At 43.9% G+C, this 14,719-nt stretch overlaps 1 protein-coding gene across 5 annotated transcripts in view; it reads right to left on the bottom strand.

The window, feature by feature from the left end:
- Nucleotides 1-14,719, bottom strand: part of AKAP9 (A-kinase anchoring protein 9) — a 687,299-nt gene that overhangs the window by 384,770 nt on the left and 287,810 nt on the right. For all 5 annotated transcript variants that reach the window (XM_029588843.1, XM_029588844.1, XM_029588845.1 and 2 more), the window contains one exon: nucleotides 8,736-8,947. In XM_029588843.1, coding sequence (XP_029444703.1) covers nucleotides 8,736-8,947 — 212 coding nt within the window. The remainder of the gene's footprint in view (nucleotides 1-8,735; nucleotides 8,948-14,719) is intronic.

Below are 14,719 nucleotides of genomic sequence, written 5' to 3'. Positions count from 1 at the left end.
GTGTGGCCTGCTTGTTACAGCAGTTGCTACCCCTAATTGAGCTGGATGTCACTTGGATGCAGATACGGCGCTGCTCTCTAAATTGGTGGTGGGGTGGAGGGGAATTAGGGCTGGAGGGTACTGGAAGCCAATAGTAACAGGTGGGAGAGAAAAAAGGGGGAAAAAAATGGATAAAGTGCGTAGCTTGCTGGGCAGACTGGATGGGCCATTTGGTCTTCTTCTGCCGTCATTTCTATGTTTCTATGTAACTTCTTATATTCTTGCATGTATTGATAAAAATTAATAGGACTTCACTTCTGGCCCTTGACTTTTCTACTGAATGCTACTGCTGACTAATACCATTACTAAATAAAATCAACCTTAATGAGTCACTTTTAAGTACTGAACAAGCTAGTGCATGCCTGAAAAATAGAACAAGTTTAGTCTTGTAGACTTATAATTAAATCACAAGAACACATTCCTTACATGACAAAAGATCCAACTGAACTGCAAAATAAATGTGTGATGTTCAGAATCCTACAAGCAGGAAGGGATTTTCTTAAATGTAGTAGCTCACATATGGTACAAAACTGGTTCAGAAACTAAAAATAGAAAGAACTACTGCCCTTTATAAAGGCAATATTGAACAGTAAAAAATGAAGACATTCATAATCATTATTACCACAGGGCCAATGTCATCAACTATTGACTTTCTTGGAGAAACACAACAGCATAAAAAAAAAAAAGAAGAAATTCTACAATAACAAATCAGTCACTTATACTACAGACACCAATGAAAATGAGTGCTATCCCATACACACTTGAGAATTAACTCTACCTTGAGATGCCTACAACTGGGACTCTAAAAGCATGGTTTCCACTTGTCAGGCCACCAAAGGCAACCAAAAACCTGAAGCTGGTGACAAGCACATGCAGCAAAATGTGGGGGAGCAGCATGCACTGCGGGGATGTTGAAAAAGTACATGTGCGTTTCACCCTCACTTCTTTAAAAAAAAAAGAGAAAAATCTGCACAGATACTACAAATATGGCCACTGTCACTGAGGAAGGGAGACTCAAGCTAAGGCAGGGGATCTGCAAACTTTTAAAATAGAAAAGCCATTTCATTTTTTTTTTTATTAATCCAAAGTATTTTAAGAGCCACAATCCTGTCGTAAACTGGGATATTCATATAAATTGTCCCTTCCTCCCTAGCGGTCTCGCTCTCAATTCCCTCTCATTTCTAGCACTCTCCCGCAATTCTCCTCTGCCCCAACAGTCACCATCTCATCTCTCCAACCTCTAGAAGTCACTCTCTCAAAGCCCCCATATTCCACAATCTGTCTCTCAATCCCCACCTCATCACAGCAGTATCTCTCAATCTACCTCTAACCCCCAGCAGTCACTCTTTCTAACCCTAATACCTGGTAATCATTATATCTCTGTCCCCCCTTCCCCAGTAATAACTTTCTCTCTCTCTCTCAAACCCCCTCCCCATCATCAGAAGTTACTCTCTCTTTCAATCTCCCCCTTCCAAGCAGGCACACTAACTCCCCTATCCCCAGCAGTCTTTTCTCTCTCAATTTCCCCCATCCCTGGTAGTCACACCATTTCAACCCCCCTCAACCCTATCAATCACTCTCTCTCTCTTAATCCTCATCAACCCAGGCAGTCACACACCATCTCTCTCTCTCTCTCTCTCAATCTTCCCCATCTCCAGTCAGTATCGCATGCCTCCTCTGTTCCCCAGCGCGCACACACTCAACTTTTCCATAGAAACACAGAAATGACGGCAGAAAAAGACCAATTGGCCCATCCAGTCTGCCCAGCAAGCTCCCACACTTATTTTCCCATACTTATCTGTTTCACCGACCACCAGGTTCAGGGCTCTTGTTGGTAACTGCTTGATTCCATTTTCCTGCCATCCCCTGCCATTGATGCAGAGAGTAATGTTGGAGTTGCATCAAAGGTGAACATAAGGCTTAATGGTTACAGGTAGTAACCACCACATCAAGCAAGTTATCCCGATGCTTGTTTACCCAGACTGCACAGATCCATGCCTTGTTAGATGTTGCCTGAATGTAAATCCTCTTTCCACATTTCTCCCTTCCTCACCCTCTCATCCATCACTCTCTTTCCTTCCATTCTCAGCAGTCATACTCATTTTCAATCCCCTATTCCCAACAGTCTCTCAATCTCACACCTCAATGCACCAATCTCTCTCTTAATCTCCCCTCATATCTAGCAGTCAGCAAAATTGCTTACCTTGTAATAGGTGTTATCCCAGGACAGCAGGATGTAGTCCTCACATATCGGTGACATCGGTAATGGAGCCCTATGTACGGAAAAACTTCTTTAAAAGTTTCCATGAAACTTTTGAATGGCACCGGAGTGCCTACTGAGCATGCCCAGCATGCCATGATATTCCCTGCCACAGGGGTCTCTCCCTTCAGTCTTGTTTTGTAGCAATTAGCGTTAGCCAAAAAATAAAATAATAAAACGTATCGGACCCAACTCCGCGGGGTGGCGGGTGGGTTTCGTGAGGACTACATCCTGCTGTCCTGGGATAACACCTATTACAAGGTAAGCAATTTTGCTTTATCCCAGGACAAGCAGGATGCTAGTCCTCACATATGGGTGATTAGCAAGCTAGAGGCTGAGTCATTTTGTGCTGAAGCAACAGTGAGGTATTGTTGATGAAATGAGTCAGCCGAAGATCACAGCAGGTTGGATGTAGAAGGAGTTGGGATTAAACTGGAAACAAGTTCTTTAAGACGGATTGTCCATATGCTGAATCTTGTCTTCCTTCTTTGTCTAAACAGTAGTGAGCTGCAAAGGTGTGAAGAGAACTCCATGTTGCTGCTTTGCAAATGTCTATAATAGGTACAGAGCGAAGGTGTCCTACTGAGGTTGACATTGCTCTTACTGAATGTGCTTTTACTCGCCCTTGAAGAGTAAGGCCTGCTTTTTCATAACAAAATTGTATGCAATCTGCTAGCCAGTTTGACAGAGTATGCTTACCCACTGCTTTACCTGGTTTGTTTGGATCATAGGAAACAAACAGTTGAGTGGATTTCCTTTGGGCCGTTGTGCGGTTTAGATAAAAAGATAACGCACGCTTACAGTCCAAAGTGTGCAAGGCTCTTTCACCTTGATGGGAATGAGGCCTAGGAAAGAATGTAGGTAAAACTATTGATTGGTTTAAGTGAAATTCCGTGACAATCTTAGGAAGGAATTTTGGGTGTGTACGGAGGATTACCCTGTCATGTAGGAATTTTGTAAAAGGTTCGTATGTGACTAAAGCTTGAAGTTCGCTGACTCTTCTAGCTGATGTGATGGCTATGAGAAATACCGTTTTCCAAGTTAGGTATTTAAGGTCACAGGTATTTATGGGTTCAAATGGAGAACGCATAAGCCTGGTTAGTACTACATTCAAGTCCCATAGCGTGCTTGGGGCATGAACAGGAGGTTTAATGTGAGTGAGGCCTCTCATGAATTTACTGACGAGAGGCTGTGTGGAGATAGGTGCATCTTCCAGCTTATTATGGTAAGCTGAGATTGCACTTAAGTGTACTCTTACAGATGACGTCTTAAGACCAGAGTCTGAGAGATGGTAAAGGTAATCTAATAGTGAGGTAGTGGGGCAAGTGAAAGGATCTAAATCTTTCTGAGTGCACCACAATGTAAACCGTTTCCATTTGTAGGAATAATTCTTTCTAGTGGAAGGTTTACGTGCAGCTATAAGAACTTGAGATATAGCGGATGGAAGGTTGAGAGGTTGTAAGATCAAGCTTTCAACATCCATGCTGTCAGGGACAGGGATTGAAGGTTGGGATGGCGCAACTGACCCTGTTCCTGAGTTATGAGATTGGGAGCTACTCCCAGGCGAATTGGATCCCTGACTGATAGATCTAGCAGTGTGGGGAACCATACTTGTCGAGGCCAATATGGGGCTATGAGTATCATGGTCCCTTTGTCTTGTTGTAGTTTCACTAGCGTTTTGGTTATGAGTGGTATCGGTGGATACGCGTATAACAGGCCTGAATTCCAATGGCGAGCAAATGCGTCCTTTGGTAGGCTGTTCTGCTGCCAGAGGAGAGAGCAGTAATTGTTCACTTTGTAGTTGAGCTGGGATGCAAAGAGATCTATCGTCGGTTGACCCCAGCTTTGGAAGATCTTGGATGCTATTGCTGGATCCAAGGACCATTCGTGCGGTTGGAACTGACGACTGAGGCGATCTGCTACTGTGCTGTGGATGCCTGCTAGATAAGTGGCCCTTAGAAGAATTGAGTGTGTCAGGGCCCAGTCCCAAATCTGTGCTGCTTCTTGACAAAGAAGGTAGGAACCAGTCCCTCCTTGTTTGTTGATGTACCACATGGCTACTGTGTTGTCCGTTTGGATCAGAACAGTTTTGTGTGATAGGCAGTCCTTGAATGCATGCAGCGCATAGCGTATAGCTCGAAGCTCCAGGAAGTTTATTTGAAAAGAGGCTTCGAGCTGTGTCCACTTGCCCTGTGTCTTTAGATGACCAATATGTGCTCCCCACCCTAAGGTGGATGCATCTGTAGTCAAAGTCACCTGCGGAACTGGTTGCTGGAAAGGTAGGCCTTTGAGCAGGTTGTTCATTGATGTCCACCAGAGGAGTGCAGATCTGAGTTCTGGTGTTATGTGAATAGGAGTGGACATTGGTTGAGTGGCTTGTATCCACTGAGCTTTGAGTGTCCATTGCAGGAGTCGCATGGTCAATCTGGCCATGGGAGTTACATGAACAGTGGAAGCCATGTGCCCTAGAAGAATGAGGCACTGGTGAGCTGTTACTTGGAATTGGTTGCGAAGTTTGTGAGTCAACAGGACAAGTGTTTGAGCACGGTCTCTTGGAAGAAAAGCTGTTGCTATTTCCGTGTTTAGTTCTGCACCTATGAACTGTATCAGATGAGTTGGTGACAGATGGGATTTCTGGTAGTTGATGAGAAATCCCAAGGAGTGAAGCACTTGGATGGTTAGCTTGAGAGAAGTGATAGCTCCTTCTTTTGACTGACTTTTGATGAGCCAATCGTCCAGATAAGGGAACACGTGCACTCTCTGCTTGTGGAGGTGTGCCACTGCTGCAGCCATGCACTTTGTGAATACTCGTGGTTCTGATGCAAGGCCAAATGGCAGCACTCTGTATTGAAAGTGCTGATCCAGCACCCGAAAGCGCAGGTATTGGTGATGAGGAGGAAAGGTGGGGATGTGAGCATATGCATCTTGAAGATCCAGAGAGCAGAGCCAATCTCCCCTTTGAAGGAGAGGTAGAATGGTGCCTAGGGACACCATTCTGAATTTTTCTTTTTTGAGAAATTTGTTGAGATTTCTGAGGTCTAGAATGGGACGAAGGCCTCCTGTTTTCTTTGGAATGAGGAAATATCTGGAGTAGAATCCTCTGCCCTTTTGAGGCCCAGGAACTGGTTCTATGGCCCTGGCTCTCAGAAGGGTGGATAATTCTGTTTGAAGAATTATGGAATGTTGATTTATTGTCCAAGATTGAAGTGGTGGATTTTCTTTTGGGATAGTTAGGAAATCCAGTCTGTAACCGTGAGTTGTGATGGATAACACCCACTGGTCGGTGGTGATGGAGGTCCAATAGTTGTGGAAGTATTGTATTCGACCTCCTACTGGTGTTTCTGGGAATGGGTTGATCTGGCTGCTGCTCTCTGGGGCTTTTCAAAAACCAGATGTAGTGGCCGTCTGTGGAGGTGGTTGAGCCCTTGCAGGCCTTTGTCTAGGCTGCTGGCGTTGCGTTGGCCGACTAGTTCTGGCCCTACCTGTTGGGGGGTAATATCGACGTGGGCGATAATAAGGCCGTCGAGTGTCACGCCTTGGAAACTTCCTGGTAGAAGGCTGAGTCTCTTGTGGTTGAGAAGATAATTGTTTCAATGTTTCAGTGTGGTCCTTCAGGGTTGCCACAGCTTCTTTTATTTTCTCACCAAAGAGATTATCCCCCAAGCAAGGCAGATCTGCCAAATGTTCTCGAACCTCTGGGCGCAGATCAGAGGCTTTGAGCCATGCCCATCTTCTTGCCGCAATACCCCAAATCAAATAAGCCTGATACTTCACTTTCAATGCATATACAGCATAGTTCTCTGCTTCAACGGCAGGGGAGAAGAAAAACTGATACTTCACACATCCATCAGAGCTCTCTGCTTCAACGGCAGGGGAGAAGAAAAGAGGGTTCGCACTCACAAAGCGGGGAGTAGCTGGCTTGTTACGGCGGTTACTACCCCAAACCAAATGTGCCTGATACTTCACTTTCGATGCATATCCAGCATGGCTCTCTGCTTCAACAGCATGGGAGAAGAAAAACAACCAATAAGGGCTGTATAACATAGTCTGGGTAAAACAAATAAGCATGGGTGTAGCTTGCTTATTGCGGCAGCTACTACCCCTAACTAATCAAGCTAGATATTTCACTTGGATGCAGCTCCATCACTGCTCTCTACATTAAAGGTGGGGGTGGAAGGGAAATAGAACCAAGAGCTAAGAGAAACAGATAAGTATGAGAGAAAAAAATGTGTGAAGCTTGCTGGGCAGACTGGATGGGCCATTTGGTCTTCTTCTGCCGTCATTTCTATGTTTCTATGTTTCTATGCTGATAGCCGTGCAGCAGTCTCGAAACAATCATAGGTTGCTCGAACCTCATGTTTACCAGAGTCGAGGCCTTTATGAATGATGTCTTGTAAGGATTCCTGATATTGCTCAGGAAGAGAGAGAGAGAGTTCCTGAACCTGTTTCCAAAGGTTCCTTTGGTACTGGTTCATATATAATTGATAGGATGAAATTTTTGAAACCAGCATTGAACCTTGAAAGATTTTCCTTCCCAGGTTATCCAGAAGCCTACTCTCTTTTCCAGGTGGTACTGAGGAGTGTGACTTTTGCCGCTTCGCCTTCTTCTGAGCGGATTCAACGACCACTGACTGGTGAGGCAACTGTATTTTCTGGAACCCTGGAATAGGTTGCACTAGGTAGGTTGACTCTGCTCTCTTATTTACTGCTGACACCGAACCTGGATGCTCCCAAATCCTATATTGCAGTTCCTGGAACACCTCATGGACAGGGACTGCCAGCATTTCCTTGGGAGGGTCCACAAACTGGAGGACTTCCAAGGTCTTTTGACGTGCATCCACCTCTGTTTGAATGGGAAAAGGAATGGTGTCAGCCATCTCTTTAACAAAATTGGTGAAGGAGAGGTCCTCAGGAGGCGATTTCCTGTGGTCATCAGGCAGAGAAGGCTCTGAAAATATTTCCTCATCAGAAGAAAAATCAGAGCTGGTGTCCACAGGTATCTCATGTGTGTGATGAGGGATCGGCTGCATAGGTCGAGATGGTAAGACCGGAGAACGAGGCCTTGGGGGTCTTGGCACTCCAGATGGGCCTGGAATCGGTTCCACTGGTATTTTCTTAGTGAGGATGTCCAGGAGTGTGTCCAGTTTGGTAAAAACTGGATGTAACCCGGATACATCCTCCTTGGGCACCGGTGCTGGCATCGGAGATATCGGTGTGGGCACCGGTGTAGGTATCAGTGGTACCGGTGGAGGTATCGATGGAGGTACCTGTGGCACCGGTGAAGGTACCGGAGTAGGCATCGGGACCGGTTCCCGTGTCCTCGTCGGTGTCTGCGGCATCGATGGTGCTGGCTCTCTCGGTGATGGAATGGGTATCGGTGGAGTTGTCGATGGCTGAGGCGGAATCGCATCGCGCAGAGCCTGTTGCACCGCTTGACGAATAAAGGAGTCAAGTTCCACTCTCACAGCTGGTGATAACAGAGCAGCTATGGAGGGAGGCGGTGTTGGCAATGCCAATACCTCCTCAGAGCCCTGAGGAGGTATGGAGACGGTCACCGATATCGGTGGGGATCGCCCTTCACTAGGCCTCGGAGCCTCAGTCCCCATCCGGGGTTTCTTTGCAGGCGAGGCGGTGCCTTCCGATGGATTCTCGGTCATCGTTACCTGACATCTCCGATGCCGGTGGCGGTGTTTTTCTTTTTGCTTGTCGCTCCCCGAGATCGATGCTTTTGAGGAAATTGAAGGGGATGGTGTTGAGGCATCTCCCGCCTCTGGACGTTTCTGCTTCAGTATCAATTGACGGACTGAAGTAGATGGAGAAGATTGCGCTGAGGTCGAAGGCCTTGGAAGCAATTGGATATTAAATAACTGCTCCATTTTTTCGGCCCTTAGACGACGACCTTTCGCTGTCATTTCCGCACACGATTTACATGTTTGGATATTGTGATCTTTGCCTAAGCAAAGAACACATTCAAAGTGAGGGTCGGTAATCGACATTGTCCTCACACAGTTTGGGCACTTTTTGAAGCCCGAGGCCATGGCGCCGGACAGCCGTTGACGGCGATAACCCCAAAAATATCGTTCCCGGCCGGGAATCGAAAACGGAAAAAGTTATACTAAGGGAAACCCCTGCGGATGGAGTAAATTTTTTCCGAAAATATGAATTTTTTTCGATAGGTGAAAATCACCTCAGGACTCCAATTAGCCCACGATGCTAACGGCTTCGCGGAAAAAAGAAGACTGAAGGGAGACCCCTGTGGAAAAGAATATCATGGCATGCTGGGCATGCTCAGTAGGCACTCCGGTGCCATTCAAAAGTTTCATGGAAACTTTTAAAGAAGTTTTTCCGTACATAGGGCTCCATTACCGATGTCACCCATATGTGAGGACTAGCATCCTGCTTGTCCTGGGATAATAAGGAAAATCATTATCAGTACCTGTAGAAGTTCCATCAAGAGTACATGGTTTTGCTGGTTCTTCTGGTTCTCGATTCCAAACAATGACTCTGGAAGAAGGCTGGTCTTTAGTAGTAGATTTATCCAACAGTCCAAGAACATGGCAACCAATTGTTTCTTCAACAGCTACAGTTGTTTTTGCAACCTCTAACAGCATTTTCAGGAGTCTGTTATAAGCCTTCTGTAGACTTTGCCTGTATAATATAGATATGAGAAAACCTTACTAGCATGAATAAAAAATACACTCTTTATTGTAAATTTTTAACAAGTCCAACAAAACTAATGCTAATGCAAAGGCTAATGTTCCATACATTAGTAGGCATTAAAAAGGTATTACTATGCTAAATTGCAGCATCCCCAACTAAGCACATCTATAATATGAGGATTAAAAGCAAAACACATCAGGCCAGTTTGGTGGTTCAGTGATAGTGCTATGCACTGCTTTGTGGAGAAACTGGGTTCAATTCCCAGGCCAGGATTTTGCAGTCTGGCTTGGCCAGGCCTATGGATTCTGTAGAGGCTGCATTTACAGTCTATTGTGGGAGCGGGTCCAAATCATCTCATAGCATCACCACCCAGTGGTCAGACTTAGCACCCACAATTTTAGAATTCTGGAAGGTACACTAGTGTATGGCTTCCCCAGTGTCAGATTTAGGATTTTCTTGTCCCTAGCCTAGGTACTGCTTCCCATAAAGGCTGGACAACAGGGAACAGAAGTCCTAAAGTACAACCCTATAGTTTCCTGCGGTAGGTTGGATAGCTTCTGTGACAAAATTAGAAAATTCTGAAGCATAATGACAAACATTTTTATCTTTTATTTTACAATGTAAAAATTAAGTATTTCTTCAAACTTGCTTGTCTCTGTATAATTGATTTTGCTTTATTGGAGGAAAATGTATCTCAAGTATCAGTACAGAGAGGAGATACCAGGGATGGGGAGAGGAGAGAACAAGAGGACCAGGGATGGGGAGAAGAATTAAGGATGACTAGCAATAGAGTGCAGAGGTAGTGAGAAGACTGGCAATGGAAGGGGGGGGGGGGATAAGGAAGATGAGAAGGAAAGAGAACAGAAATGGGGAAGAGAAGACCAGTGATAGGAGGATGGAAGATAGGGAAGATCAGGAATTTGGGATAGGGGAAGAGGAGGGTGCAGGAAGGAAGTTCTTGGACGGAGGATGTGCAGTGGAGAGTAGGAGGTGTTATGGGAGTGGGTTCCAGGATCTAGGGAGAAAGGATAAGTAGGAAGGAAGGAGGTTCCAGGATCTGGGGGGGAGATCAAGGTAGAGGGGATCTGAATTGCAGTGGGGTGGGGGGATAGGGGCATCTCTATCATGCTCCAGTCCTGATCACACTTGCATCCCCTCGCCAACCTTCCACCTATACACACACACAACCTGCACCAATCCTCTCTCTTACACACACAAACACTGCCCAACTTACCCCATTCCTCTCTCTCAAACACAGATACATGCCATACAGCTAATCTCCTCTAATCCCCCAGCCTCTATCTTCATCACCCTGCATGTTCCCTCACTCGGCCCCTTCTAATCTCCCCTTTGCTCTTTCTGTTCCAGGCTCACCCTCTCCTCTCCTATTCCTGAATGACAGGAAGGGAGGGGTTGGATTGGATTAGGGAGCAGAGTAGATCTCCTTTGCTCTGCAACAAATTTGCTAAATTCTTTACAAATAAGATCAACAGCATCAAAGCTGAACTAGACAACACTGCCAGTGACTATCATAGTTGGACTCAATCAATCACACCATCTCACTTCTCTTTCCATCCCCTGAGTCTTTAAAAACTGGAATCCCTCCTTAAGAATATAAGAAGTTGTCATACTGGGTCAGACCAAGGGTCCATCAAGCCCAGCATCCTGTTTCCAATAAAGGCCAAACCAGGCCACAAGAACCTGGCAAGTACCCAAACACCAAGAAGATCCCATGCTACCGATGCCAGTAATAGCAGTGGTTATTCCCTAAGTCAACTTAATAGTAGATAATGGACTTCTCCTCCAAGAACTTATCCAAACCTTTTCTAAACCCAGCTACCTTAAATGCTTTGGACCACATCCTCTGGCAACAAATTCCAGAGCTTAATTGTTCGTTGAGTGAAAAAAGAATTTTCTCCAATTTGTTTTAAATGCGCTACTTGCTTACTTCAAGGAGTGCCCTCTATCCCTTCTATTATCTGAAAGAATAAATAACCGTGTCACATTTACCCATTCTAGACCTCTCATGATTTTATAGACTTCTATTATATCCATCCATAACAGTCCTAACCTCTTTAGCCTTTCCACATAGGGGTGCCATTCCATCCCCTTTATCATTTTGGTGGCCCTTCTCTGTACCTTCTCCCGTGCAACAATATCTTTTTTGAGATGTGGTGACCAGAATTGTACACAGTACTCAAGGTACGGTCTCACCACTGTGCGATACAGAGGCATTATAACACTTTCCATTTTACTCACCATGCCCTTCCTAATAATTCCTAACATTCTGTTTGCTTTTTTGACTGCTGCAACACACTGAGGCAATGATTTCAATGTATTATCCACTATGTTGCCTAGACCTTTTTCCTGGGTGGCAGCTCCTAATATGGAGCCTAACATTGTCTATTTATAGCATGTGTTATTTTCTCCTAAATGCATCATCTTGCACTTGTCCATAATAAATTTAATCTGCCATTTCAATGTCCAATCTTCCAGTCTCAAGGTCATCCTGCAATTTATCACAATCCACTTGGGATTTAACTACTCTGAATTATTTTGTATCATCTGCAAATTTGATTTCCTCACTCATCGTATTTCTTTCCAGATCATTTATAAATATATCGAAAAGCACTGGTCCAAGTACAGATCCCTGAGGCACTCCACTGTTTACCCTTATCCACTGAGAAACTTGACCATTTAAGCTATGTTTCCTGTCTTTTAACCAGTTTGTGATCCATGAAAGGACATAGTCTCCTACCCCATGACTTTTTAGTTTTCTTAGAAGCCTCTCATGAAGGACTTTCTCAAACACCTTCTGAAAATACAAATACAATACATCTACCGTTTCACCTTTGTGAGGCCAAGACTTCCCTTTGGTAAATCCATGCTGACTGTGTTCTATTAAACTATGTCTTTCTATATGCTCTGTGATTTTAATCTTTAGAATAGTTTCCACTATTTTTCCTGGCACTGAAGTCAGGCTCACCGGTCTATAGTTTCCTGGATCTGAAATAGCATTTTTTAGTTTCTTCAGAACCCTGAGGTGCATACCATCCAGTCCAGGTGATTTGCTTCTCTTTAGTTTGTTAATCTGGCCTACTACATCTTCCAGGTTCACAGTGATTTGGTTCAGTTCATCTGACTCATCACCCTTGAAAACCATCTCCAGAACCGGAATCTCCCCAATACCTTCATTAGTAAACACAGAAGCAAAGAATTAATTTAGTCTTTCTGCAATGGCCTTAACCCCTCGGTCATCCAATGATCCAACCAACTCCCTTGCAGGTTTCCTGCTTCGGATATTTTTTTTTAAAGTTTTTATTATGAGTTTTTGCCTCTAAGGCCAAATTAATTTCAAATTCTCTCTTATCCAGTGTTTCACACTTAACTTGACAATGCTTATGCTTTTTCCTATTTTATTCAGATGGATCCTTCTTCTAATTTTTTAAGGAGGTTTTCTTGGCTAAAATAGCCTCTTTCACCTCACTTTTTAAACATGCCGGTAATCATTTTACCTTCCTTTTTCCTTTCTTAATGCGTGGAATACATCTGGACTGCACTTCTAAGATGGTATTTTTAAACAATGTCCACACCTTTTCTACACTTTTTAACCTTTGCAGCTGCACCTTTCAGTTTTTTTTTCTATTTTCCTCATTTTATCAAAGTTTCCCTTTTGAAAATTTAGTTTTAGAGCTGTAGATTTACATATTGCCCCCCCCCCCCTTCCAGTCATTAGTTCAAATCTGATCATGTTATGATCACTATTGCCAAGTGGCCCCACCACCATTACCTCTCTCACCAAATCCTGTGTTCCACTAAGAATTAGATCTAGAATAGCTCCCTCTCTCGTCGGTTCTTGAACCAGTTGCTCCATGAAGCAGTCATTTATTCCATCCAGGAATTTTACGTCTCTAGCATGTCCTGACGTTACATTTACTCAGTCAATTTTGGGATAATTGAAATCTCCCATTATTACTGCACTGCCAAATTGGTTAGCTTACCTGATTTCTCCTTGCAGAGCTCAACTCCACAATGTGCCAGGAAGACCCCTTCCCCTCATGGCTCAAACAGGCCAAATCGTGTCTACTCAACTGCCTGCAGATCAACACCTCCCTAACATAACCTAGTCTTATAATTAGCAACTGTTTATTTAACTTAGGCCTCCCCTTATAATTAGCAACTGTTTATTTAACCTACATTAGGCACTGTATCTTTTACTTATACCTATATTAGGCAATGTATCTTTACTGGTTAACCCCATATTTACTTATCCAAGTTATATCGACCTGTTCTTTGTAAGACATTTACTTGTCAATGTTATTGTTCTGTTAAAATGTAAACCGAATTGATCAGTAATTCTGTTATTGGAAAGTCGGTATATAAAAATGCTAAATAAATAAATAAATAAATCTACCTAAATGCCTTAAAAAAAAGTGGTGACTAGACCCTTAATTAAGAAAACCAGCCTACACCCAACTATCAGTCTCAGACCTTCTTTTCTTCAACAAAATCACTGAAAAAGTGGTACTGCTACAATTAACTAAACTACTACAAACTACAAAGGATTTGAACCTTTTCCAATTTGGCTTCAAACTCTTTCACAGCACAGAAACTGCAGTAACCTGCCTTATGGCTGATATATGCTTGTACCTGGATTGAAGCCAACAGGTTCCACTAGATTTCCTGGATTTTTCAGCAACATTAAACACTATCAACCATCAACTTCTCATCTCCTGCCTAATTGACCTAGGTCTCTCAGGCCTGGCTCTTCCCTGGTTTAAATCATCCCTCCCCAAATGTACCCAAATCATCTCCCTTGCTCAGGCCTCCTCTTACACCTACCTTCTCCTATGTGGTATGCCACAAGGCTTCATTCTGTCCCTAACACTCTTCAATATCCACTTGGCTCATCTGGGAAAACTAATCAGAAACTTCCAAATTCTATACCACACCTATGCTGATATTCATCTACTGTGCGCTCCATAGGCTCTGATCCTAACCAATCACTAATCTAAACAACTGCCTTAAAATGATCGCAAGCTGGCTTCACTTAAAAAAGCTAAATCCCCAAAATATTGAAGTACTATGAATTAGGAAACCCAACCACACTAATAGCTTTTCTAGAAGGATCTATTGTGCCCTTCAGCTACCCAGTCCAAAGCCTAAGTTTTATCTAGTCTCTGAAATCTCATGTGAGGCTCATATACTAACTGTGACAAAGTCAACTTTTTATCAACTATGCAAACTTCGCTTCCTTCACCCACTATTTGATGGCCCTGCCTTTGCTACCTTCGTTAAGGCCTTGGTAATCTCCTGCTTGGACTACTATAATTCATTTACACAAAAGCTAGATCACCACCTACAGCTCATATAAAATGCTGCAGCAAGGAGCCTGCTTAATGCCAGCAAATTCAAACGGATTACCCCACTCCAAAAGATCTAAGATTACCTCCTAATCACCTATTGCCTCACTTTCAAGATCCTAGTCTTGGCTTTCAAAGCACTCAAGGGCTAAAAGACCAATTCTCTCTATACACTCCCTCCTACCCTCTATGCACATTGCTTCACACTTGGCTGGTAGTATTAGCCCCCAAGGAAATGAAGCTCTCTAGCATGAGAAAAATGACCTTCTCAGGATCAGACCCAGCCTCTGGATTCTATACTGTTAGACATCAGGTTTGCACCCAACTTTCAGGAAGAAATGAAAAACCTGGCAGTTTGTTGAAGTATATGAAGCATAGCCAAAACTCTCCAGACTGC

The sequence above is a fragment of the Rhinatrema bivittatum genome, chromosome 2 (assembly GCF_901001135.1).
Source record: "Rhinatrema bivittatum chromosome 2, aRhiBiv1.1, whole genome shotgun sequence".
Taxonomy (NCBI): Eukaryota; Metazoa; Chordata; class Amphibia; order Gymnophiona; family Rhinatrematidae; genus Rhinatrema; species Rhinatrema bivittatum.
This window is presented reverse-complemented; position numbering and strand designations above follow the sequence as displayed.